This window comes from Nymphaea colorata, chromosome 5 (assembly GCF_008831285.2).
Source record: "Nymphaea colorata isolate Beijing-Zhang1983 chromosome 5, ASM883128v2, whole genome shotgun sequence".
NCBI lineage: Eukaryota > Viridiplantae > Streptophyta > Magnoliopsida > Nymphaeales > Nymphaeaceae > Nymphaea > Nymphaea colorata.
Genome location: NC_045142.1, coordinates 8,375,093 through 8,403,071, shown reverse-complemented (window position 1 = coordinate 8,403,071; position 27,979 = coordinate 8,375,093). Strand labels below are relative to the sequence as shown.

General features: G+C 37.7%; 1 protein-coding gene across 2 annotated transcripts; it reads left to right on the top strand.

The window, feature by feature from the left end:
* On the top strand, positions 1–27,931 carry LOC116254015 (exonuclease V, chloroplastic). 2 transcript variants are annotated; one of them, XM_031629036.2, is made up of 7 exons: positions 9–849; positions 1,952–2,056; positions 2,216–2,337; positions 9,387–9,536; positions 16,311–16,464; positions 27,216–27,292; positions 27,381–27,931. In XM_031629036.2, the coding sequence occupies exons 1-7, from the start codon at positions 439–441 to the stop codon at positions 27,601–27,603; spliced, it is 1,242 nt and encodes a 413-aa protein (XP_031484896.1). In that variant the 5' UTR covers positions 9–438; the 3' UTR covers positions 27,604–27,931. The 2 variants fall into 2 exon arrangements, with proteins under 2 accessions (XP_031484897.1, XP_031484896.1); XM_031629037.2 differs by lacking the exon at positions 9,387–9,536 and having other exon boundaries at positions 1–849.
* The last annotated feature ends 48 nt before the right edge of the window (positions 27,932–27,979 follow it).

Genomic DNA, 27,979 nt, shown 5'->3' with positions numbered 1-27,979 from the left:
TCTTCCAAGCATAAGCTTTTGCGGCGTTCCTTGACCCTCTTGTTTGAGGAAATTTGTGGTGATGACTACACTTCCAAACACACAGAAAATGAGAACTCTAGCCGGCTACGCCACAATGATCATCGACGCAACCTTTCCCCTTTCACCCCACATCGCTGCTATTTTCCAATAGATGCCAAGAGAAGCAAGTGGCTTATAATGAACTCCACACGTCTCTGCCATTCCTTGGAAAAGAAGTAGATGGTGCAATAGATTCAGTTGCCAAGAACGCTGATTCAAATGTTTAAAGAGCCACCGTCTCCTTTGGGCAGTATCCTTTTCGGCTGCTTCAGACGGTCTGTTGTGTTGGTGCCGCTTCTTTTGGTCTTTTATGTTATAAGCAGATTTCCGGAAAAAGTGGGGGAACCAAAAAAAAGGTGAAGAAAATGATGCAAGGGGATGGAAGAGCAACGGCCATCACCACCGCCAGTACCTGTTGCTGCCGATCATCTAGAAATCCCAACTGTATTCATTACTGAGGAAGAGATGGCAGCATTCGAAGCCGCCATTACCAGCGCTGCCCGCTCTCTCTCCTCGCGCTCGTTGTCGTTGTTGCAACCAAAGGCACTTCGCGCACCGCCATCACCATCGTTGCCTTCCTCTTCAAGATTCGCAATTTTCCCCCATAATGTCCAAACAGACTGGAAAGCAAATGCCGATCGCAGATTTTCGAATCTCTCGAATCCGGCGGAACTGGACGTTGAGGACTCTGGTGGGCGCACCACCAATAACTGTTTGCGGCGCTCCAAGTCCCTTCTCAGGCGCTATAGAATGAGAAGGGGCCTCTCTGTTACGGACATCACTGGCTCGGTATCTTCATTCTGATGGTGGTCCTTTTTCTATCTTCACGCATTATCTGCTCGTTCGCGATATGCCAATGGCAGAAATATTATGTCGGCGTCGTTGTTAATTAGGTTCTTTTGTTTGACTGAAAATTCAAAGACACCGAAGGAAGCAAAGAAACTTCTTTTTTGGTTTAATATCTATCGTTCTCGAAGATTAGTCGTGCTCTGTTTGCCCTTTCCAGGGTTTTCATGTCATTATGATCTTCGCATACTTGATTGTTTCTATCAATACGTGCTGTCATACGAGGATACGGTCGATTTAGAGGGATCTACGAATTTTTTTTTGGCTTCATTTGCATTGCTGTTATGAGAAGTTATTGGCTTTTTTACAATTAACTACTTTAGTTTATTTCTGATCTACTTTTTAAGTGGCTTGCCACGCAATTGAAGAATTTTCTGCGTTTTTGCTCGTTTCGGTTCTAATCGTTTGATTTGCGTTTGTTCAAATTTCTGTACATGCGGATTTGTGCGCTAGCATCATTAATGCCGGCTGTAGTACCTGAGTCCTTACAGAAACTTATGACTATACACCAATACATGTATCCAGTGGGCTGAGGACCTCGACCTCACATATCCGTGGGGGGTGTGGGATAGTTATGCAAGGGCTCACTTGGCTTGACTCGAAATATGTTTGAAACCAGCTTGTTTACAAAATTTTAAAGAAATCAACAACTCGTATACTGAACGTTCATTTTAATTTGAGCACAACAATCTGTTGCACGTGCCAAAATATATTTTTGATATGCAATAAATACTCAGTGTTTTTCTCTGTTCAGACTTCATAATGACCCTGCACCCAGGGTTTCCTCGCTGGAATGGTTACAGAAGTTCACTATCTGTGCAATTATACCATAAGTATGTAAACAGTTATGTTTGTGGACATGGTAGTTAATGAGTTAAACACATGGTATTTGTAAAATTAATAGTTGAAAGCATATAATCAGAACAAGAAAAGGCTTGCTGGTGCATTCTTTTCTATGTACCTAGAGTATCCCTAAATTAAACTTATTTTGATGAGTGCTGAACTGGCTAAAAGTAATTTCTTTTAATTATTTTGTTTGGCACAGGAATGGTGTGAAAAGCAAATGGAATTTGTTCTTACCCGCGGTAGACGAGAATTGACAGAGGCCATGAAAGCTGGTAGTTTTCGTCATCAACAACTGGAAGAAGAGGTAAATTCACATCTGACAAATTCCATGTTTTAGCTGAATGCTTTTCCTTGACCGTCGATCTGTTTTTCTTATACTGAAGCGGACCTCAGATGTTCACCTAAACTAACCTTTTTTCTTTTTGTTTCATAAGAGTGTCTAATCTTCTAATGTTGAGTGTAGGTTATGAAAAGGGTAGAAATTCGTATTGAGTCACGTGAAGATGCCTGGGCATTGAAACTGCTGAACTTCATCTATGGAACTAATCAATTATTATCCAAAGGCCTAACTCGTGAGCTACCAATGTAAGCTGCATTGCATGAGTGCATTAATCCGTTTATTTATCAAACCATATTTCATGTATGTTTGTAAAAAGGGATCTAGTTCATTGAAGCATGAAGAGAAACTAATCTCTTAATAAGTTTTATGGGTTGAAACATGATTCAGAGTTCAGACATAACATTCTAATGAATTCAAAGCAGCAGCTTCTCTAAGGCTTTTCTTATAGAACCTATCTGGCTACTCCATGGTTCCAAGCACAAATTGGTCAGTGAGTGTTTAGAAAAGAGGTAGAGGAAATATTGCCTGTCAATAAAATGACCATCAATTATTTGCTTTTGATTCTTTTCACTTCGGTGAGTTGATAATTATTTTTTCAATCCATTTTGCTATTCTAGACTTTCCACTTTGTAACTTCCATTTTCTTCTGGATGGAAATTCTGTTAGTCAACTTTCTACCAGTAATTATATAAAAACCCAATGTGGTGGCATGTTGGAGCATTGATTTCATGCACATCAGTTAATGTGGTGTTCACCCAGTATATAATATTGAAAGTTGTTGCTCTTGTCATCTTCTTACCTAAATCAAATATATCAATTTCTACAAAGACCATATTTCTTTAAAAAAAAAATCAGAAAAATAGAAAAAATTCCGAAAAAAACATAAAAAATCAGTAAAAATAAAGAATAATATGTTCTTCATAAAAAAACATGTTTTACAGAATGATAGACTTATTATTGCTATAAAGTTATGGTTCATCATTCATAAACATCAAAATTCATAACAATATCAATATAGAAAGCACAACAAGGAACATAACATAACATAATGTATATCATAATTTCATAACCATAGTTTCATTAGTCATAAGGTCCATAGTCTATGAGATAACACATCAAAAAACAAGTTTTAAATGTTATGCATTACATCACAAGATGATCATGAAATTGTGAAAATGTTCAATGTCAATACATATAAAATGAAATCACTCTTGACTCTCATTCATAATCTTCATCATTTTCATTCTCATCCTCATCTCCATCTTCTTCTTTATCTTCATGAATTTGAAGATCCTCACCAACATATCTAGCAGACTCTCATTCATCAACAATTTTTGTTGCTTCAGTTTCAAGGTTGAAGCATTGAAGATCATCATCATCAAATATTATAGTTGGTTCTTCCCATAATTATAAATATCGTCTCAGAGTTTTAAACAGTGAGGTTTTTCTCGGGTATAATACTGCGGGCTTGAAAAATACTGGAAAAAATAGTATTTAAAAAAAAAATAAAAAAATCTAAAAATGGGAAAAATAAAATGAGTGAGAAAATAATAACACAAATATAAAAATATAAGTAGATTTGCAACAAATAAAAAATAGAAAATGGAAAAAAACTGTTTGGCATTAAAAAATGAAAAAAATAAAAAACCAAAAAAAGTAGAAAAACATGTTTTTTCGTTTTTCATGTCTTTTTAAAAAAATGCATTTTTTTAAAAGTTTAAAATGGCATTTCATTTTCTCACATTCTTTTCACTTTTTTTTTCCTAAAATAAACACGTTTTTTGTGACTATAGACTTCTTCATCAATTCATGGTTCTAGATTTTCAAAGTTTTTTTAGCTGATAGGATCAAATTGAAATGTGTGCTTTCTTGCTGATGTTTTTTGTAATTGTTTATGTTAAATAAGAGAAAACTTGTTAATAGATAATTATATATAAATATATTATAAAACAAATGTAAATATTAAGCTGTATTACCTTTGTTTCAACTTCATGTTATATCGACCAAAGACAAGGTCATTCAACCTTTTATGTTCGAGCCTATTCCTTTTCTTCTTGTGGATATGTTGGAAACACTCTAATTTCTTTCGCATCCACTAGCACTGCATGTCATGAGGACTTTAATAGTTAATTGCAAGAAGTCTTAGGTTTGGACAATCATGCCCAAACCTATTCCACCACAAATTTAAACAAAAATAAAAAAATCTCATGTAAAAGTTAAAACAACAAAAAAGAATAAAAGGTAACAAATGCAAAGTAAATTAAAAATTTCTATGTATTTACCTGGATGCATGGTTGTCCTGGCTCGAATGGCGGAGCTTATTCCCGTGTCTCATATACAATTATCATATAGATCCAACTCATTGTGCACAACATCTTGTGCTCTAGAATCTGCCACTAAGTTACTAACACTTCAACACAATTTAACAAATCATGCGTGACTTCTCTGTCATTTTTAAATGTAGTAGAAAATCTAATTGGAGGATTTAGATAGTAAGCTGCTGCATGAAGAGGCTGATGAAGTTGTCCAGTCCACCTTTTATCTATAATATTCCATATGGGCATATATAATTTTTTCTTCCCTTTCAAGTTGTCTTGAATTGCATTTTTTGCTTTATCCATAACCTCATATAAGTACCCTATGGAAAGCCTATCCTCGTTGTCAGCTAACCTGAGGACTTTAACTAATAGAACACAGACCTTCAATAGCTTCACACATGATTCCCAAAATTCGTTATTAAATATAACATCCACAACCAAAGAAGATTTTCTTTTATAGGCATGTGGATATGCAGCCCATTCTTTACTAGAGAATATTTGCCTCAACGGAGTTCTTTGTTTCACTATACTCTGCACAATCAATACATTTGTGGCAAATCTAGTTTGTGCAGGTCGTATTAATTCAACTCTCAATGTAAATTTTCTCATCAAACTCAATACATATGCATGATTATGGATAAATTTTGTAATCTCTTAGCATTGGTCAACAACTGATTTCATAACATACATCTCACTAAGATCTTGAAACATTAGATTAATATAATGAGTAGCACATGGACTCCAATAAATGTTCTATACTTTTGAAAGAACATATCCTCTGCAGCTCTTTGCAACATTATCTGTAATAAACTGTACAATATTTTTTTTTAGTTTTAAATGACATTTAATTTATCGTGTTTTTTTCGAGTTTTTTTCGAAAAAAATGCATTTTCTATGACTGATTTAAACAAAGTGCAAGGTAATTCATCAAGCTCCTTAAAAGTAAGCGTAGACCAACGATCGCCACCAATAGAACCAGGATCAACTAAGATACATAGAAATAAAGTGACACTATTATAATAAGTACAAAGTTCTTGAAGGTATAGTGAAAGAAGTAATGGAGCATTGCGATCAGTTGAAATTAAGTTGGAAGAAAACAAGTTGCTTCATTATGTCAGATGGATGGACTGATATACGATCAAGAACACTTGTGAATTTTCTTGTTTATTTCATTAAAGGTACAATGTTCTTGAAATCTTTTGATTTGCCTGATGTTCGTAAGACTGCTGAGATTTTGTTCAATGTTTCTGATAATCTCGTACAAGAGGTTGAACCTGCAAACCCCTCAACTGATGATATGATGGCATTTTGAATCCGGGACCTATAGAAGCAATTGCATCTGTCATGGACTGGAACTGAAAGGAATTAGTTGCATTAAAAGTAATACATGCATCATAAAACCATTTCCTTATTGTCAATTGTGCCTGATGTAGCATATCTTTGGATGTCATAGCAACACGCATCTGGGGCTGGCAACCTGGGCTAGTATAAGAAGGGAAAAATTTCTCAGTAGAATCAACACTAGACCTACCATTAGGAACTCTACCACTAGGTCGATGACCACGCCTAATATCTGGTGCACCTCTTCTCTTCTTTCCAAATGGGCCAGATCGACCTCCTTCATACATGATTCCTTTCCCTTTACCTCTTGAGCTCTCCACATATGTTCGTAGACTGATGTCATATTTATCATGTTCAACGTTTTCATCAGCTTCTTCTTCATCTTCTCAAGGCTCATTATAACCTTCATCTGCTTCTTCCAATTGCGTTTGTACCTTCTTTTGATGTAAAACATTAAGCATATCTAAAGATTCTAAACATTGCTGACGCACAAAAGGAGGCAAAGGTTTGTTTGATTTTCTAATGCTTGGAGCTACATCATGTCCTTGCGAAATGGTGTTTCATTCTAATAATTCCTCCTAAAAATATGTTCTCACAAAAGCTACATTTGATTCTTAACCGGTCATTCTCCTTCACCCTTTCGCACCACTGCCGTGTGAGATCAGACGATACTATATCTTTACATAAAGACGAAAACTTACCGCAAATTGTATGAAAAACAATTGAGATCTTTCAATCTATGGTAAAAATATATGAATGTATGGTAAAAACAAGAGATTTTATACTTTATGGAGAAGGAATAAAAAACCTCATTTCCTCCCAATGGGAATCAGCCACCCACGCACAAATCCACTGTTTAATCGGGATTTCACGTGAAAATCGATGATTTCCCTCCAAGGCCGCACAATGCCTAGGGTTAGAAATGAAGAAGGGGCAGTTTTTTAAAAAGGAACGTGGGGGTTCGGGAGTCATTTTTTCAAAATCAGCTCGTATCATGCGATACGTGGTGTATCGCACCGTATCGTACGATACAGTGCTTGAATCGCACGATACGTGCGATACAGGCACAGTACACCACCTGTTTACGATACAGGTGGTGTATCGTATCGTCTTTTGTAAATGCGATGATGCGTATCATATGATATGGCCCCGTATCTTACGATATGTACGACACTGCAATCGACTGTGGCATCCCATGTAATTTGCTAATGTATTGCTGAAATGCCATGGCTACATCTTCGACTGAGAATGGATGTGCTAAGGGAATGAAATGCACATACTTGAAAAGGTGGTCTACCACAACTAAAATCACAGATTTTCCTTTTGATCTCGGCAGGCCTTCTATGAAGTCCATACTCAGATCTTCCCATAATCGAGATGGTATTGGCAAGGGTTGCAATAAGCCAGGGGGTTTCAATGTTTCATACTTATGCCTTTGGCATACCAAACAACTCTTAACATAGTCCTGCACGCCTCTTTTCATTTGCGGCCAGTCGAAAGTGTGGTGCAGGCGCTGGTGTGTTCTGTCCATACCTTGGTGACCTGCTTCCAATGTATCATGAATCATGATAATGTTGCAACAGCAGTTTAGTAAGTGGTGAGGTGGGAGGTATAAAGATCTGATTTTTGTAGCACAAGTAGGGTGTCTTTCTCTAATATCCGTAGGTTAAGGTGGGATTAGAGTCTACCCTTTTCCTAATCTCTCTCACCTTTGGAGATGTTCGATCTCTGTCACACGGGTATTCCTCCTAAGGAGGAGTACCCGCACGGTACGGGTACGACACGGGTACGGGTACGGCCCTGGGTACGACGAGATACTGCGTTGACCGTACCGGGTGCGGTCAACGCACCCAAGGTCATTTTTGACCTTTTTCAGACTCAGTCAAAGTTGACTGAGTCCAAATTTGTCTGATTTAAATGTTAACGATTCTTACATTTTAACTTTTTAAACCATTTTAATGTTAAAATTTTTGAAACCCTCATTTAAATGTCCCACTTCCCTCTTTTTTCTTCATTCTTGCTTCGTAGTGTTGGGATTCGTTTTTTGCTTCGCTAGCTCCTTTATCTTGTTATGTAAAAGTTTATGTTGTTCTTTTGTTTGTGCTTATGCTTCTACACACGCGTGATTTTCTTCGGCCTCAGTTGAGCAGTAAATTTGCGACTGAGGAGAATGAGAATAAAAAATGATTAATTTTGGATCATGATTTATGAATATGTTATTCTGTTTGTTATATATATATATATATATATATATATATATATATATATGTGTGTGTGTGTGTGTGTGTGTGTGTGTGTGTGTGTGTGTGCGAATATGTTATTCTGTTTGAATTTTTTTGACATATATGTGCATGTGTGTGTATGGCCGTACCCCGCACCCAAGTTTTTTAAAAATCATCCATACCCGCACCGGCACCCGTACCCGTACCTATGTGACATAGTGTTCGATGTTCCTCCTCAATCTGCCCCTATATCTCTGCTATCAGTTGACACAGGGCATAAAGGGTGGCTATGGTAGTGGGCTCAGGCTGCTCTTCTTCAATTCTGCGAGACAGCCCATCGGTGACCTTGTTTTCACTTCCATTCTTATAACAGATCTCAATATCATACCCCATCAATTTGCCTAACCATTTCTGCTGCGTGGGCATGAGACCCTTCTGCTGCATACAAAACCTCAAGCTATGATGGCATGTATACACCTTAAATTTCTGTCCAAGAACATAATCGTGCCATTTGTGAATAGCTAAAACTACTGCTATCAGCTCCCGTACCAGACATCTCCGCCATCATGATCCGCATCCTTTCATAACTAAATTATCTTTAATACAATATATATATTATATATATATAATTTAAATATAAACAAACAAGGCTACTAAATAGTTAAATAACTATGTAACAAATGATTTATATACACACACATATATATACACCCTCGCTGTACACACACATAATTTTTTTTGAAAAACCTCATCTGCAACCCGCACCCACACTCAGGTGACATACTTGATTACTCACCAACTTATGTGATTACTATTTCACAACATATGGCGGACAGCCGTCAACGTCTACCACAATAGGTTGCCTCAAAAATTTACCATGGCCAACACATTGGAAAACTGATCTCCAACATCGACCACATCAACAATGATGAGATCTGATTGCCTAGGTTTATTTTACCATTAGTGACTAGATCTTTGATCACACGACCCAACCAAAGTTGCCTTCAGATGTAAAGAAAGTAGATTTATGGCTAAAAGAGAGAAGGAGGAAGAGAGAAGAGGAAGAAGACCCAAGCTTCTTAGGCATCTGACCTTCCTAGGAAACGGCAGCTCTGGTATCATGGTGCAATGGTTTTGGGACAAAGAAAGTCGTCCTTAGATTAACCATAATCTCTCTTAAATAGAGATTAGAGGAATGGTAAAGAAATTACATCGCAGGGAAGATAAAAATATTAAACAATACCCTTAAAAGCTTTCTAAAATTCTAATGCCTAACCAACTAAATAATTATTTCTCTTAATATATGCAATGTCTGTCACTACTTTGATAAAATGTCTGATGAATTGTGATCCAGAATTCGTACTACTTTATTTGCTTTTCTAGATACATATAACTCGTATATAATGCTTCCAGAGTTGGCCTTGTGGAAGGTGTTTGGATGATTGGAGTGATTGATGAGGTTCGAATGTCTACAATCAAAGGTGTCCAATTCCCCTCATTAGTTGATACGAAAACTCGACGTCAGAATACACTCCCCTCTGAAGCACAAAAGAGAAATGCAAGGTATTTATCAAAATTTTCTAATTTCTTTGTGCAAATAATTCTTCCTTGCTACTATATTGTCTTTTGTAAAGAAATTTAGAAGAGATAATTATCCCTATATTCATACTCTATAGATTCTTGAAGTAGCATAGAGGAGGCACGTTACGCCATTACCACTACAAAGAAAGGGGTGGAGTCCTACCTATGACCACTCATAAATACCAGAAAGACTCCGTAAGACTTCTAATAAATTACTAGAAACCTCCTGATGTCAAGCTAATAACTCTCAACATTTATAACTAAATAAGAAATCCTTCCATCCAAGTGCATTTACTGTTCTATGGTGACTGATGCTTACTCTACGAGTCTACGTTCTCAAGTTTCAACTTTTGTCATGCTTATTGATTCTTATGGTTTTTTACATTTGGTTTATTCTATCAAAACATTGTTTAATATATTTATTACTTTTTATCATTGTGTCCAATATCTCTCCTAATAGTGGATTCTTATACATGAGTTAGTTTTACTGCTAAGAAGCTTGAATGGTGTTTGGAGAATAAGAGAAACATGCTTTTACTTTAATGGGGAAACTACTTTACATAAACAATATGTGGATAGTAGCAAGAGACTGAAGCTTGGTTCATGATTGTCATATATGAGTGTGAGGCATTAACCATGTTCACTTGTGTATAATTGTACTCATTGATAGAAATGTAGCACCAATATCTGTAACCCGAAAACAGCACTCACGCAGGAAGAGAGAGAGAGAGAGAGAGAGAGAGAGAGAATGAAAACAAGAAGAAACTGAGGAGAAGAAGCCGTAGCCAAAATGGTTTGCACGGCCTCTATTTATAATCTCATTTTCAGAATTCTAAGAGTCTCCAATCGTAGAATCCTAGGAGATTTCACAAGCTTCAAGGACATTAATTACATCATAGAAACCTAAGAGACTTCACATATTACAAGGATATTAACTACAACATAGAATCCTAGGAGACTTCCCATATAACAAGGATATTAACTATAACATAGAATCCTAGGAGACTCTTCACATGTTACAAGGACATTAAATATTTTAACACATTCTACAAGGAGGTGGAATCCTAAGAGACTCCTCTTCAACGTGCTGGTGAAGGATTTATATTTTAACACCCTCCCTCAAGTTGTGCATGGTTTTGCACCATGTACAACTTGCCTTTTAGAAACCAGAATCGTTCCTTTGTTAATCCTTTTGTAAATAAGTCTGCAACTTGTTCATCTGTACGAACATAAATAGGCTGAATTTCCTTGTCTTCCACCTTTTGTCTAACAAAGTGTTGATCAATCTCAATGTGCTTTGTTCGACCATGTTGTACGGGATTAAAGGCAATGTTAATAGCGCTTTGATTATCGCACATTAACATTGATGTTTTAATCTTTTCTCCAATGTCTTCTAGCAAATGTCTAACCCATGTAACTTCAGCAGTACCTGCAGCCATGCATCTGTATTCAGCTTCAGTGCTGGATCTTGCTACTGCCTTTTGCTTTCGACAACTCCAAGACACAAGATTACGTCCAATGAAAATACAAAAACCAGAAATGGACTTTCTTTGATCGGGATCTCCAGCCCAATCTGCATCTGTGAATGTCATAAGTTGATGTCCAGTAGTTATATTTTCACTCTTACCATAAACTAAGCCATCTCCTGCTGTCCCTTTAAGATATCTTAATATTCTTTTGACAGCATCCATGTGAGTATCTCTAGGTGCATGCATAAATTGGGATACTTGATTCACAGCATATATAATATCTGGTCTAGTAAATGTAAGATATTTAAGTGCCCCAACAATACTTCGATATTGCGTAGGATCTTCATATAACTCCCCATCTTGAGCACTTAGTCTTTGATTTAGAACACTAGGAGTTCCAACAGGCTTACAATCAGACATACCTGACTTTTTCAACAAATCCAACGTGTATTTCTGTTGTGTCAATGTGAGGCGATTATTGTGCCTATCAATCTCCACTCCAAGAAAGAATCGTAAATCACCAAGCTCTTTCATTTTGAAGTTTTGCATCATCAAAACTTTAGCTTCTTCTATGTGTTTTTCTGAATTGCCTGTGATAACAATATCATCAACATATATAAGAAGTAAAGTAAATATGTTTTCCTTTCGATAAATGAAAAGAGAGTGATCTAGAGGACATCTCCGAAAACCACATTCTTGAATCTTGCAAGAGAAACTGTCAAACCACGAACGTGAGGCCTGTTTAAGTCCATAAATAGATTTTCTTAGTTTGCAAACCCATGCATGAGAGTCTCCTTTCGTGTATCCTGGAGGTTGTTCCATATATACTTCCTCCCTTAAATCACCATGAAGAAAAGCATTCTTCACGTCCATTTGATGTAGTCTCCATCCATATTCAACTGCCAATGATATAATCACGCGAATTGTTCCCATTTTGATCACAGGGCTGAATGTCTCATCATAATCTTCTCCATATTGTTGTGTAAACCCTTTTGCTACTAACCTTGCTTTGTGTCTTTCTATGCTGCCGTCAGGTTTGTATTTAATTTTGTATACCCATTTGGAGCCCACTACGTTCTTTTCGTGTGGCCTCGGAACGATCTCCCATGTTCCACATTCATGCAAGGCATCCATTTCTTCTTTCATAGCCTTTCTCCAATGATGTGATTTTGATGCTTCATCAAATGAAGTAGGTTCTTCCTCCTTGCCAACTTTTGCCATGAATAACTGAAAATCAAGTGATAAAGAATCATAGCTAACCCACCTGTGAATGGGATGACGAATGCGTTGGGATCTTCTAAGGTGGGGCATGTTGTCTTCTTCACTGTGAGCATCTCTGTCCCTTAGTCGTCGACTGTAGATAAGACCCGAATACCGATGTGCATCGTTGCTCTGTTCATTATTGTTTTCGTGATGACTTAATGACTGTGTTGGATCTTCTTGATTTTCACTTTGAGCCATATCCGACGGTTGTATTGCTCTCTCTGAATCTTCACTTTGAGGCACATCATTTTCTATAACAGGATCTGCATTGAATAACTGTGTACTGGTCCAGGGATCATAAGATTCAATGGTCATAGGCATTTCATTTGTATTATCAAAACTATGTTCATCAAAAATGACATTTCTTGAAGTTTTGATACGTTTAGTTGTTGGATCATAGCATCGAAAACCTTTATATTCATCAGCATATCCAACGAATCTACATTGAATAGCTTTGTCTTGAAACTTGTTCCTCAAGGCAGCATCAACGTGCACATAGCATACACAACCAAAAACCTTCAAGTTCTTGTAATCAGGTTGTTTGCCTAAGAGTGTAAAATATGGCGATTTAGACATCAAGAGTGTCATAGGCAAACAATTTATTATGTATACAGCAGTATGGAAGGCTTCAGTCCACAAGGAAATGGGCACATTAGTATCATGCATCATGCTCATGGCGCTTTCAACTATATGTCGATGTTTCCGCTCAACTACACCATTTTGTTGTGGTGTGTAAGGGCAGGAAATTTGTCTAGTTATCCCTTTTTCACGTAGAAATTCAATAAAATCAAGCGAGGAATATTCTCCCCCTCCATCACATTGAAAATGCACCACATTGGATGAAAATTTAGTTTGAATCATGGCATAGAAGTTTCGAAATATGTGAGGTACTTCTGATTTGTGTTTCATGAAGTAAATCCAGGTAAAACGTGAGTAAGAGTCAATGAATAAGACATAATATCTTGACCCAGACATGGAATCAATAGGGGCTGGCCCCCATACATCAGAAAAAATAGTTTCAAAAGGTTTGGAAGCCCTTTGATTTATATTATGGAAAGGTAAAACATGACTCTTACAAAGTCCACAACTTGAACATTTTTTGACACTTGAAGTAAGAGGTAAACTTGATCTTGGAATGAGACTATCTGTGACAAGTTTTTCAATGAAATGTCGACCACAGTGTCCTAGCCGACTATGCCACAAATCAGACTCCAAAAATTGGTTAGGGCCCCTTACTTTTGATTGAAAATGGCAAGAACTTGGCACTGATGACGCATTATGAGAAAGAGAAAATGTCTTCAATCCTATATCAAAAGTGGATGAATCCTTGGGTAGACATTCCTTGAGGACGTACATATTCCCTTGACGCTCCCCTCTAGCGAACATTTTCTTCGTTTGGAGGTCCTTGACATAGACAGAAGAAGGTGTGAATTCAACAGAAGAGCTTGTATCATCAATGAGTTTAGAAATGGATATGATGTTCTTTTTGATATTGGGAGCAAGAACAACATTAGACAGTGATAGAGACGAGGATGACAATGGAATATGTGCATTTCCAATATGTGTAATAGGATGAGATTTTCCATCACCTGTTATAATGCAACTTCTACCGTAATGAGGGGATAAGTTAGTCAATTTACCTGCATTTCCTGTCACATGGGTAGCTGCACCTGAATCCAAGAACCATTCTCCCTGCTCATTTTGCTTTATAGTCATCTTTGAGAATGCGGCCATCAATAGCTGTTGCATATCTTCAGCGGTGGATTTAGAACTTTGTCCTCCTTGTTTATAATCATGTCTTACTCCTTTGTTTTTATTTTGAGGATTAAACCAACATTGTGCCTTCATGTGTCCTTTCTTGTTGCACTGAAAACAAATTGGTATTTTTCTTGAAGTATCCAAAGGAGACATACCTTGGTTATGTGGTGTTGGTAGAATGCCACGACCACCATGGTTGGAGTTCCCATGGCTCTTACCAAACTTTACATTCATAGCCAACACATTTTGGGAGTTCCCTTGATCAGTCCTTTCAATGACTCTTTTCATATTCATTTCATGTTGGAGAAGTTTACCTTGTAGTTCGTTGAAGGAAGGCAGAACAGGAAGGACCTCAAGAGCTGTAATAAAAGCATGATAATCATGCCCAAGTCCATTCAAGGTTTGCTGCACCTTTTCCTTATCAGAAATGTTATTCCCTGAGGCAGCAAGTTGGTCTGCGACGGCCTTAATACGCCCCAAATAATCCATGATAGACGTTGAACCTTTGCTCAAATTCTGAAATTCTTTCTTTAAGTACATAATTCGAGCTTCTGATATTTGGGAAAAGGTATCAGCAAGGGTTTCCCATAATTCTTCTGCAGTACAATCATCAGAAACTGAAAGTAACACTTGTTGAGATAAAGTGGACAAAATATACGCAACCAGACTTTGATCACGTCTCATCCACATAGCATGTTCAGGATTGTTGTCTTCATGAACAGCAATAACTTCTCCTGCCTCATTTTTTATTTCCTGTAAGACGGATATTGGTGGAGCCTTTGTTGAACCATCGAGATGTCCAAAGAGGCCTTGACTTCTTATGAAAGGCATGATTTGCCTTTTCCAGATCAGATAATTCTCATGGTTGAGTTTTTCGGTAATAAGGTGAGGAAGAAAACTTGAGGACATGCCAGAATGCGAAAGGTTTTCCATGACAGCAGAAAGGAATGGTATATAGGTAGAAGATGAGAGGGAAAGAAGACACGATATAACAAGATGTGTCCTTGGTAAGCAAGAAGAAAAAGGAACAAGAATTGCGCAAGAGAAAAGTAAATTCAGGATAGAGACAAGATGAGAAAAGAGTTCTAACCAGATCAGACCTGTTTGGGCATTTCGTTTGGTAGAGATAACGTAACCTGGCGCTCTGATACCATGATAGAAATGTAGCACCAATATCTGTAACCCGAAAACAGCACTCACGCAGGAAGATAGAGAGAGAGAGAGAGAGAGAGAGAGAGAGAGAGAGAGAATGAAAACAAGAAGAAACTGAGGAGAAGAAGCCGTAGCCAAAATGGTTTGCACGGCCTCTATTTATAATCTCATTTTCAGAATTCTAAGAGTCTCCAATCGTAGAATCCTAGGAGATTTCACAAGCTCCAAGGACATTAATTACATCATAGAAACCTAAGAGACTTCACATATTACAAGGATATTAACTACAACATAGAATCCTAGGAGACTTCCCATATAACAAGGATATTAACTATAACATAGAATCCTAGGAGACTCTTCACATGTTACAAGGACATTAAATATTTTAACACATTCTACAAGGAGGTGGAATCCTAAGAGACTCCTCTTCAACGTGCTGGTGAAGGATTTATATTTTAACACTCATCGATTGGGAGCTTGAGCAGGATCAATGTTTAGTCTTCCTCCTTTGAAGAGCAGCAAATGCTGAGAATAGGAAGATGAGATCAAATCCCATATTTTCTATTACCTTCCATTGCCTACATCTTGCTCAAGCATTTCCTGAAGTAGAGAAGTTTAATTAGTATGATAATGATAACTCTCAGAACATCTCGCAGACCTCTTTCAGCATTTCAGAATGGATCATGTTTTTTTGCTTTTCACATGCTTTGATGGGCATATGAAGTATCTGCAGATTGTTTCTTCACATTTCTTTTCAATGCTTCGGTCTTTGGCTCTATTGCATATGTCACTTGTTGCAAAGGACAATGTTTTTCTGAATGTTATATTTTTTTATATGATTTATTAGGTAAAAAATGACAGTAGAACAAATTGGAAGATAACCTTTGCTGATTCATTAAGCTCAACCCGGATGACTGCTTCCTTGCTACTATGATATTAGCTAGAATTCTGTTGTCTATGACTTGGAAGTATGTCATGTTGTTTTGACCTTTAAGACATTCCGTAGTTTCTCTGAAAAATTTTCTTGCCATGAAGTCCTATACCAGCACAGTCTGAAAGTTGAGTTCTTGTGCTTATTGTTACCTGATATCTTAAGTTCAAATTGTCATGGCAGGCTTCAGTTAATGTGCTACAAATATTTGTGGGACTATATTGTGTCCAACGACTTCCCAATTGGCTTCTTTTTCAAGTTTTTCGAACTACGGCCACATCACAAGTTTTCTAACGAAATTAAAGAGAAGATTGCTAATTCAGGATTGCATATAGAGGTAAGATTATTTACATTTAATATCCCAGTTTAATTGGTGAATAGTAAAAAATCAGATTGTGGAAGTGATCGTATTAGAGAGAAAGTTGTGTTAATCTGAATTGATTGGCTGGAGCTGGGGTGCTTGAATTGTAAACCCTAAGTGCAAACTTTAAGAAAGTGTCAGGGTTTTTTTCTTCATAAACTTGATTGCTCTTTGTTATCAACTGTTAATAACTTCTGCCTACAATCTATTGAACACCAATCACAGTCACAAATATTGCTAATATTTTGAAAATATCATGTTATTTTTAGCAAAATGTTGCAAAATGCAATATTTTCAAAATATTGCCGCTGAATAAGTAGTAATGACATAACAATACACTGATATTTTCCCTTTTAGAAAAGTATATGTTAAATGTGTACTTCTGATCTCTCTCTCTCTCTCTCTATATATATATATATATATATTTTATATATATATATATATATATATATATATATAATTTTAGAAAACCTTTATGAATATTTGATGATCTTGTAAGAAAAATAGTAGAAAAGTCATATTTTCATGAACTTTTGTGTTATCATCTGTATTTATAAAATTTGGGGGTTTCCAAGATTTTCCCTATAAAAATGAAAATTTAAGAAAAACATCCCCCAGAATGTATAATACCAGCATCATCTATACTTCGGGAAAACTAATGTTTGCTGTGATCCCCACTCTTTCATTTGTGTGATTTTCTATAATCTGATGATAATTTTGTTTATTTGTTTTCAGTTGCGTTTCTAAATTTCTCGCTTTGATGGTATGCTGAATGGTTGGATCTTTCTGTAGCTGATGGAAACTTAGAGATGATGATAATTACTGCTTCTACATAATAGTCTGACAGTTGCCAGTAGTGATTGATGCTCTTTTTACTTGTGCACAGCTTTTCTGCATTGGGTATTATACACAAGCACAGGTACACAGATAAACACAAACTATAAAACACACCATAAAGCATGGTGCTTTGCTCATGATTTACATAAATTACCTTTTGATGAAAAACCAACTCAAGGCAAGGCTTTTTATAATGAAGGAGCCCACCCATCTTCAAGATGGTTAAGGATGAATTTGTAGTCCATGAAGGCTGTTGACGAGCATGTATCTGGATGGGTCATGGGTCTAGACCCGACCCATCCATCCCTAAAGTGTTGGTGATTGTCACACACTCAAGGGTTTATTTTAATCCTAATTGAATGATGAATGAGATTTTAAGAAAGAGAGAATGGCTGCGAGTGAGCGCTGGTCTTTTTCCTCACTCGTGGTTTTTTCTCTCTGTTTTTTATGTGTTTTCCACATTAAATCTGCGTGTTTCTCTTCTCTTCTTTGATATCCATAGTTCTTTATCAGAGCATTTTTTTTATCAAAGAAGATTTTTTCTTGCTGAGCCATCGCTGGAGCCACCTTTGGAGTTGTCGTCTGAGTGGCCATCGTTGGAGCCGTCGCCTGAGTGAGCCGCTGCCGGAGCTGCAACTTGAATCAACTCCTCTTATCGCCGGAAAAAGGTTGAGGACTGCTGCCTCTGTGGAAGATTGCCCTCACATGGTCGAAAAAATAAACTTAGAGGATTGCATGATGCACGGCAGGGCGGTAGCAAGAGTGAGGGCTTCGAGGAAACTGATCATTGTCTTTTGGTAGTTCTGTGCTGCAGACTGGAGCAGGTCCTCTTGCATCGCTTGGTTCCTGTGCGTCTTGATTCTCATTACGCCAGATGGCTGCTGAGCAGAAGGGGTATAGCTCGGCTGAAAGGATGGATTGTATGTTGCAGAAATCAGATAATCTTCTAGTCCATGTCACGATGATTCGCTTGACCAAGGACAAGTACCTTCACTGGTATGAAGCCATTACGATGAGAATTACTGGTTGTGGCTGGATTTTCTACATAAATGGGAAGAAGAAACAGTCTGCTGAAACTGATCCCTACTAGGAAACATGGTATCTTGAAGACAACCAGGTCAAAACTTGGATTTTTCACTCTGTTTCTATTGAATTTTAGTCATTGATTCTTTGGAAAGGGACTGCCTGCGATATGTGGTTGTCCTTGAACAAATTTATGGGCAGAAAAAGAAAGATGTCAGTGCCTATCAATCGATGAAGGATATATATGTTCTTCGGCAGGAATATAAGACTGTAGCTGAATTTTATGCTTCGCTCAAGTCAAAATTAGAAGAGTTGAATTATTACTCCGAAGATAAGTGAGAGTGTGCGTATACCATAAACCCTTTTTGGTAGAAAGAGTGGAAAAGTTGCATTTTTGTGTTCCTTGGAGGTTTGAAGGATGAATTTGAGGGCATTCGAAGTCATATTCTTGACTATGGGGAAGTTTCTAACATTGAGAAAGTCTATTCTAGAGTCAAGGCTGATGAACAAAGTCGACTTTTTATGGTAGGCCAAGATTTCACTGACACCACCATGCCTGGCACGCAGTCTCCCTAGTTAGTCATGGTCCAGGATCAAGCCAGAAAGGCATTTAGAGATGCTCACATTGTAAAAAGAATGGTCATACTATTGATTTCTATTGGGTTTTCCATCCAGAAAGGAAGAATAATCATGGCAGCAAGAACCTGAGAAGTAAAAAGGTGGCTTCTGCTGGTCTTGAAATTGCTGATTACACGGGTGAAAAAAGGAAGGTAACAACTGTTCAGGTTTGTGAACTTCAAGCCTACTTAAGCCGCATTGATGTTCACAAGGATGAACCTTCTGATGATGTGAAGATCAATCGTGCCCTTGCCGTGAGTGGTGATAAAGGCAATTCGTACTTTGGTGAATGGATTGTTGATAATGGTGTTACACACCACATGATCGGAGATCTCAAGGTATTTTAGGAATACCACCTCTCCTCTGTGAAGGAGTAGCTAATGGTTCTTTTATATCTCTAGCTGGAAAAGGGCGTTTTGTGCTGTTAAATAAATATTTAGTTCATGTTGCCCTTCACATCCCTCATCTTTCTTTGAATCTTTTGTCTGTCAGCAAGATCACCAAGGAGTTGAACTGTAACTTAATATTTTCTGCCGATCGATGTGTTTTGTAGGACTTGGTGATAGGGAGGAAGATTGGGATTGGTTTGGCTTTTAATGGGCTGTATCAGATGCCATTGAAGGTCGTGACTGCTCTTATGACAAGAATTAGTGAGAAAAATAATGGAGATGATCAGATTCAGCTTGTTTTGAGATGGTACAAGAGACTCAGGCACCTTCCTTTTGTTTTGTTTCAATGTTGGTTTCCTGATTTGTTTTCCAGCATTAGCATGGAATCATGTGCAGACTCTACCAATTGGCTAAACATGTTTGGGCTTCGTACCATATTTTTGAAAGTTGATCTAATAAAGCTTTTGCCTTGATTAATTCTGATGTGAGCCCTTCGGGCATTTCCTTTGGTTATGCCTTTCAATATTTCATTGCGTTTATTGATGATTACTTATGCAGCACTTTTTTCTATCTGTTGGAAGATCGTAGTAAAGTGGCTCATGTTGTTGAAACCTTTATTATTCTTGTAGAAACATAGCATAATGCTTTTGTTCAGATCTTTCGATCTGATAATGCTCGTGAGTGTGTCTCTCATTCTATTGAAACATTCTTTCGAAAAAAGAGAATTGCCATGGGACATCCTGTAGTTACACTTCACCTTAAAATGAGGTTGTTGAGCGAAAGAACTGTCATTTGCTTGATTGATGTCACTCGAGCTCTGTTATTTCAGTGACGTGCCCAAGAAGTATTGAGGTGATGCCGTACTCACCAGTACTTATCTTATCAACCATATGCCTAGTCATGTGTTGAATTTGCAGACTCCTTACTCTATGTTAATGGCTAGCCGGGATTCACTCGCTCTTCCCCCTTGTGTGTTTGCTTCATTCATAATCACCATCCACATGTCAAGAAATTAGATCCTTGGGCCATTGAAGGTGTATTCTTGGGTTACTCTCCTACACAGAAAGGGTATAAGTGCTTGGATCCCTCCATAGGGCATTGTTATGTGACCAAGGATGTGACATTTTTCAAGCATATTTCTTACTTCCAATAGAATCCTCTTTTAGGGGAGATTTCGGGAAGAAGGGAGGAAGAGTATTCTCAGTTGCAAGAAATTCAGTTTGCTGACTTCCTGAACTATAAAAGTGAACAATATAGAGAAGTTGATGTGGCAGAGCAATATGAGAGTGAAATTGAGCCACAGAGTACTGCAAGGCAGTGTGATCATTTATTTGGACAGGTTTACTCCAGGAGGCACCCGGTTGAAGATGAAAAGAATGAAGACACCAATTCCAGTCTTGAGATATCCCCAAATGAACCAAGTCGAATGCGTGAGGAACATAATGAAGATGTTAGAAGTGACATGAGTGCTGAAGAGCTCCCTATTGCCTTAAGAAAAGGGACAAGGTCATGTACTATGCACCCTATTGGTAACTTTGTGTCTTATTCAAAGCTTAGTAGAGATTACAAATGATTCATATCATCTCTTTCTACTTCTATTATTCTCAAGACTATTGCTGAGGGTTAGGTGGATCCGAGATGGGTTTTTGTCATTCTAGAGGAAATGAAAGCGCTTGACAAGAATTGAATGTGGGAAGTTGTGGATATTCTTGAGGATGCTCATCTTGTGGGATCGAAGTGGGTTTATACAATCAGTATAAACCTGATGGATTCATGCAAAGATACAAGACTCGGCTGGTCGCAAAAAGTTTCAGTCAGAAGTACGACATAGACTACCTGGAGACCTTTGCCCTACTTGCAAAGTTGAAGACTGTCCTGGTGATTCTTGCTTTAGCAGTTTCAAAGGAGTGATAAATGTATTAACTTGATGTAAAGAACGCCTTCCTTAACGATGATTTGGAAGAAGTTTATATGAGTGCCCCCGGTTATGAGAGAACATGAAAGTGTTGCAAACTGAAGAAGGCTCTGTATGGTCTTAAGCTAAGTCACATGGGTGCGGGTGCGGGGAAATGGGTGCGGACACAACAATTTTCACAATTGTGGGATACACGGACACGACAAATATAATATTCTAAAAAATAATAAACTGAAAAAAAACATTAAATTAATAATTCACTTAAAGTCACACACAAAACATTGTTCATCAATATCATCATTCTAGTCATCGTCAATGCCCAAATCGTTCTCATCTTCTTCTTCCAAGATTTCACATGTTGATGGAATAGAAGGTTGTTCGAATCTTGAATTAACAGCTTCAAGTTCATTATCTTTTTCTAAGTTCAATTCCTAAACATTCACGACACGTCCCAATATTTAGATTCTCCTTCCCTAGAAGACAAAAAGAAGTTGTAATTATTATGATATTAAGCTATTAGTGAATAAGAAGAGAAACATCTAAATCAAGAATAAATCATATGCTTATTTACCTGTATTCTTCTTCGCTTCGTGATAGAAGTCGAAGGTTAGAATGCACATAAACCAAATCTTCTGCACGTTTGCTTGTGAGATTATTTCGTTTTATAGTGTGGATTTGTGAATATCTACTCCAATTTCTCTCACAGCATGAAGATGTCGCAGGTTGAACTAGCAATCTGAAAGCAAGGTATTGAAGAGTAGGATAAGCACATCCATGTTTAATCCACCAAGATATAGATGGATAATCATCTTTATCTGCAGTTGCACCTACATCTTCTCCAATTCCAGTAGAAAACCTTTCAAACTCATCATGAGCTCGGCGATTTTGATGTACATCAATAAAAATCCTATTAAGACATGCCAATCTGTTTGTTGATAATTCTGGATCCATATGTGGTGGGGTTCTTCCAACACCCTCTGCAAGCCACTTTCTTCCATAATATTTAGGATTTAATGTATGTGCCATGCATTGAAGAGGATTGCTACTTTTATCCCATCTTGCAATCAATATTCTATGCACATGATAAAAAATGTTGAATCTTCAAGTGCAATATTTTTTTTCTCATGCTTAAAAATGACCTCTTGGATTTTTTCAATCATAGTGTCTCACATCTCATACACACAGTGCAACGTTGAATTATCACAATCAAGAACTCTCAACATCTCCCAAATCGGCTCTGTGAATGCAAGAAAATAAAAGATTTTATCCCACCACTTGTCTTCAAGAATCAGTCTTTTGATTGCTTAAGCTTTCTCATCATCATCAACACTCAGCACAAGAAATTCCAATCATCATCAGTCACCATACTGATCAATGCACTTTTCACCCTTTTTATCCTTTTGACCGTAACAATTAGAGATGCAAAACGTGTCTCTGCAACTCTTAATAATTTTAGATCAAAATGCTTGTTATAAATGGAAAGTGCATGTTGATGATTTACTATGAAATTTTTGATGTTCTTCACATCTTTTTCCAAGTCTTCAATCCATGAACATAATTCATAAGCATGAGGATCTTGCTCTTTACTTGGTGGATTGCATATACTCTTTAGAGCCAAATTGAAGCTATGGACTGCATAGGGAGTCCAAAAGATATGAGGGTACTCATGTTCTATCTCAAGTCCAGCTGCTCTGCATATAGGTGCATTGTCTATAATTATTTGAACAACCTTATCTTTCCCCACTTCTTCAATAATTTCCATGAACAATCCTTTCAAATATTCAGCACCTTTGTATTCACCGGATGCATTTTTTGCTTAAAAAAAATTGGTCCATTTGCTAAAGTTGCAATGAAATTGATAAGAGGCTGCCTTTGCAAATCTGTCCAACCATCAGAAACAATAGAAACTCCCGTGTCGCTCCCATGTTAACTTTGGATACTCTAACAATTTGTTCAGTCGAGTCTTTTGTTGTTCTAGTAGTACAATGCAAAGCCTTTCAGAACTAGGGGAAACATACTCAAACAAGTTAGAATTTGCAATAGATGTAACTAAATCTCTCTAATAAGGACTTCTTGCTACATTAAATGGTATGCAATTAGCATAAAAAAAAGTCGCCACTTTTAAATCTAATTCTCTCCGTCTTTGTAAACTAAATGAATCCTTGATTGATTTCTGAGTAACATCACCAACTTCTCTTTTTTTTTTTTACCATCCTTAACATCATCATCTAAAATTAAAGCCATGTCAATATAACCAGATGATGAGGTGCCTGTGCCTTTCTTTTTCTCAAAAGCTTCCTGTTCTTTCTTTAACTGATTCATACTCTCCTTACCGATGATTTTACATGCTTTAATTCCATGTTTAGGGATTTTGAACATATGTGCTTTCACTCTTGTATATGATCCAATGAACTCTCTCCCACAAAAAGAACAAACAAAAATAACATTTCCACCACCTCCACTAGGAGGTTTCCCTATGATTTTCACGTATGACCATAATGGTGGTTTCTCTTCCTGTGCAATAGATGGAGATGATCCAGATCCACAACTTGAAATTGTAGGTTTAGAGACTCCTTTTCCTTTGTTCGCCATACTACATTAAAAATAATAAGATGTCAAAAACATATAATGAATAAACATTGAAATAAAATAAAAAACATATAACACAAGGCTGATTCTTGAACGAAACAGTCAAAAGCATTATTCAACCCATCTGCCATAAAGTGCAACAGAAATCGGTAACATATTGTAAGTGGACACAACCCTAAATTCTATGATGGAAATGATGAAACCAAATGAACCCGCACAGGAGAAAAACCCAAAGCAGATAGTGAAGTAATTATCGAGAGAAAAAATGACATATGAGGTGGTCGTGGAACGAAACTCGGAAAAAAGAGAACAGGACCTCATGACTGAAATTTCAAAGAGACGAAAATGCCGAAAAAAATGACAATAAACAACAATTTAAATAAGCTCCCAAATCTTGAAAAGAATCAGAAATCTATCCATGCGACAATTTCTCCTCCATGCCACCAACGAGAAATTAGAAAACAAAAAAGCAAATACAGGACACGAAACCAATGAGATCATGCAATCAACCTTGCCCTACAACTGACCAACACAGAGCAAGAAGAAAAAGCGGAATCATTGCTGCCGTCTTTCGCCGAAGAAAGAAAGCAAAAACAAAAAAAAAGCCCCAAATGTGCCTCCAATGCAAACCCTAACTTCATAAACCAACCAAAACAGTTACCTGCTACTCGCCGCCTGCCGCCGGACGTCGCCGTGGGTCGCCGATCATCATTGCCATCGCTCGCCATCGTTGCCATCGTCTGCCGAAGTGAACTACTCACTGCTCGTCGTTGGTGGGAGAGGTCAAAGACTCGAAGGTGAAAAGTGAAAAAAAAGTCGAAAAGCGTAAGTTTTATCAGATCATTTGATGGTTTGGATTGGGTTTGACCCAAACCTGATCCAGAACGTGTCTTGCCGCGCCCCGTGTCGGAATCAGCGTGTCAGAGTGTCGATGCCAATACGCGAGTGATTTTGCCGCGTCCGTGTGTCGTAGGTCTTAAGCAACTTCCTCGAGCATGGTTTGAGTGCCTCAGACTTGTGAGGAAGAAGCATGAATATCATCAAGGTAATGGAGACCGCACACTCTTTCTGAAATAGAGGGAGGACAAGGTTGTTCTTCTCTTAGTTTATGTGGATCACATGATAGTTATAGGAGATGATGAAGAAGAGATTGCATGACTGAAAAAATGTTAGCTTCATAGTTTGATCTCAAAGACCTTGAAAAGTTAAGATACTTCCTTGGTATAGAAATGGCTAGGTCACGCACTGGCCTTATCCTAAATCAAAGAAAATACACTCTTGACCTGCTGAAAGAGACTAGGAAACCTGGCTGCCAACCATCTCCTACTCCAATGGATGTCACTAATAAGATCAGTACTAAAGATGGGAAGTTGCTTGATGATGAAGCTAAAGGGAATTATGAGCAGTTAGTTGGGAAGTTGATTTTTCTCACACTCCCTAGACCTGACATCACTTTTGTCATGAATGTAATGAGTCAATTCATGCATACTCCGATTGATGCTCATTGGTAGGCTGTTGAGAGGATCTTGTGCCATCTAAAGAAGAATCTTGGTAAGGGTCTTCTATACGTGAAACAAGATTAGCTTAACATGGAGGGATACTTTGATGTTGACTGGACTGACAGCATCGATATGAGGAGGTCTACCACAAGTTATTGTGTCTATTTGGGAGGCAACGTGGTAGTGTGGAGAAGTAAAAGGCATGATGTTTTTTCCCGTTCGAGTGTCGAGGCTAAGTACTGTGTTGTAGCTATGGGAGTTTCTGAATTATTGCGGCCAAAAGTGTTGATGGCTGATATCAGGATTAAAGTTGATGGACCTATGAAAATGTACTGTGATAATAAGTTTGTGATAAACCTTACAAACAATCTCATGTTACATGATAGGGCCAAGCATGTGGAGATTGATCGGCATTGCATTCGTGAGAGAATTGACTCCAAGGAACTTGTCTTATCATATATGAAGTTTGATGATCAAGTTGCATGTGTTGACAAAAGCTTTGTCTTCTACTTATTTTGAGAAGAATGTAAGCAAGTTGGGCATGTTTGACCTGTATGCCCAACTTGAGGGGGAGTATTGACGAGTATGTATTTGGATAGGTCATGGGTCTAGACCCGAACCGTCCATCCTTTAAGTGTTGGTGATTGTCGCACACTTAAGGGTTAAAACCACTTAAGGGCTTGTTTTAACCCTAATTGAATGATGAATGAAATTTTAAAAGAGAGACAATGCTGTGAGTGTTGTTCTTCCTTAGTCATGGTTTTTTCCCTCTATTTTTGAAGGGTTTTCCACGTTAAATCTGTGTATTTCTTCTCTTCTTCGGTATCCATAGTTCTACAAAGGCAAACCAGGCTCTCATGGTCATGGGTGTAAAACGTTTTGGGAGAACATGTACAAAATGTTTCATCCCATAACATTCTAAATGGCTACCAAGGCAATTCAGGCAACCAGGTGGATAATGTACATTATGCAGTCTCAGGAAGGTAAGCGAAGGACGACCAGTCTGCAGCGGTTGGGTGAGTGACAAACTAGCTGGGCATGACATGGTTACCAAGTTATTTTAAGAAGATAATGTGGCGGAAGCGTGATACTGTGAAGAAAATCGATAGAAGTTGACTGGGGCAAATTCTGAAGTGGGCTGTGAACTAAGCTGGTGTTTGACTGTAAGGAGTTAAAATCGATAAATTTTTTTTGAAGTTCTTTCATGAACCCAACACTAAGTATGGACATACTGAATGAATCATGGCAGAAGAAAAGAACTAGTTCTATTTTGATGACATTGTGAAGAGGAATGAAAGGTATACCATGAAGGGTCACTGCTCAATGAAACGCAAACTTTTCTCTCTCCTATTATAGTTATATGTAGGGCGTTTGCTCTAAGGCCTTTTTCCTTTTGACAGTTTACCGTATGTCACTGCTATCTGGGTTTTATTGGCCTTTCTATGTACCTAGGCATTTTGAAATTTGTTCCAGACTGATGTCACGTCTACACCCATGTTGGACACCCATGTGACAAGGGAGGTACTGCACTCCTGGATGTCTGGCCGAACAATGCAAGCAACATGGTGCTAGGAAAATATGCTTATTTTGAGGGGAATGTGAAGAAATGAAAGCAACGTTATGTGTTTATATCAATTTGAAGCATCAACACGAGGAGCTCACAAATTTTAAAAACCTATACTGTTCTAAGCCTTTTAATCTAGTTTGTCAGTTTTCCACTTATCAGAAACAGATTTGTGTGTTTGGAGTCTGTGCAGAATGCATATTCACAGAAACTAGATAAATGCTGTCATGATGTTTGTCTCTAGTTCAATCTACATATAGCATGTCTTCTGAGGGCTCATTTTGTGTGACCAGACACTAGAAGAATTAGTCAACCACTTCAGAGCCATTTGTTGCTCATTGGTACCATCGCATGATGAGCTTCTTCTCAGGTAATGATATTTTCATTCCCCATTATTCCAGGTGTGTGTCAATGTTAATCTGATTTGCATGTGCTAAACTTATTCTGATTCTGTCAAGGTATGAACACCAAGCAGATCACGCTGTTCTGGCTGAAGATACATTTACATTTGATTGGGACTGGTTTAAGAGCCAGATAGGACACTGCTTTCAATTCTGGCTGGGAAAAAGAGAAGCTGGGTATGTTTCTGAGGATGAGAGGTGGAAATGTCGGCACTGTTCCTTTTCTGCCACTTGTCCACTGACCCAAATGCAGTCCAATACCAAAGAAGCAAATAATTGATACCCTTTTTTTGCTGCACGCTTCATGTCACCCAAGTACGATTATGGTGCTTTGGGTCTTCAAAGGAGATGCTGGACAGATTTTCATGAAAGATGCCTGTTTCTGTGAAATGTATGAATTAATGTATTTTCGAACTCAATCTCTTTTGGGAGCTCTTGAAAGAAAATTAGCTGAGCGTCCATGAAATCGTCGTAGTGGGTACTTTTTTGCTTTGTTGTAAATGCAGTCTTACTATGCTTGTCCTTTTAATTGATTCATTATTATTTAGCGATAGGCTGATGTTTGAATCGATTAATTTAATGAACATTGTAACTGTTTTATTTGACCATGGGATTTTGGTGCAAGATGTTCTCTATCTCCCCCCTCTTCCCCCCCA

What these genes read in the sequence shown, in the direction of transcription:
- LOC116254015 (XM_031629036.2), top strand. Translation starts at nt 439, where the DNA reads ATGGAAGAGCAACGGCCATCACCACCGCCAGTACCTGTTGCTGCCGAT. An exon ending in TTACGGACATCACTGGCTCG is followed by an intron (nt 850 to 1,951) that starts GTATCTTCATTC and finishes TGTTTGGCACAG; the next exon opens with GAATGGTGTGAAAAGCAAAT. An exon ending in ATTCAGGATTGCATATAGAG is followed by an intron (nt 16,465 to 27,215) that starts GTAAGATTATTT and finishes TTGTGTGACCAG; the next exon opens with ACACTAGAAGAATTAGTCAA.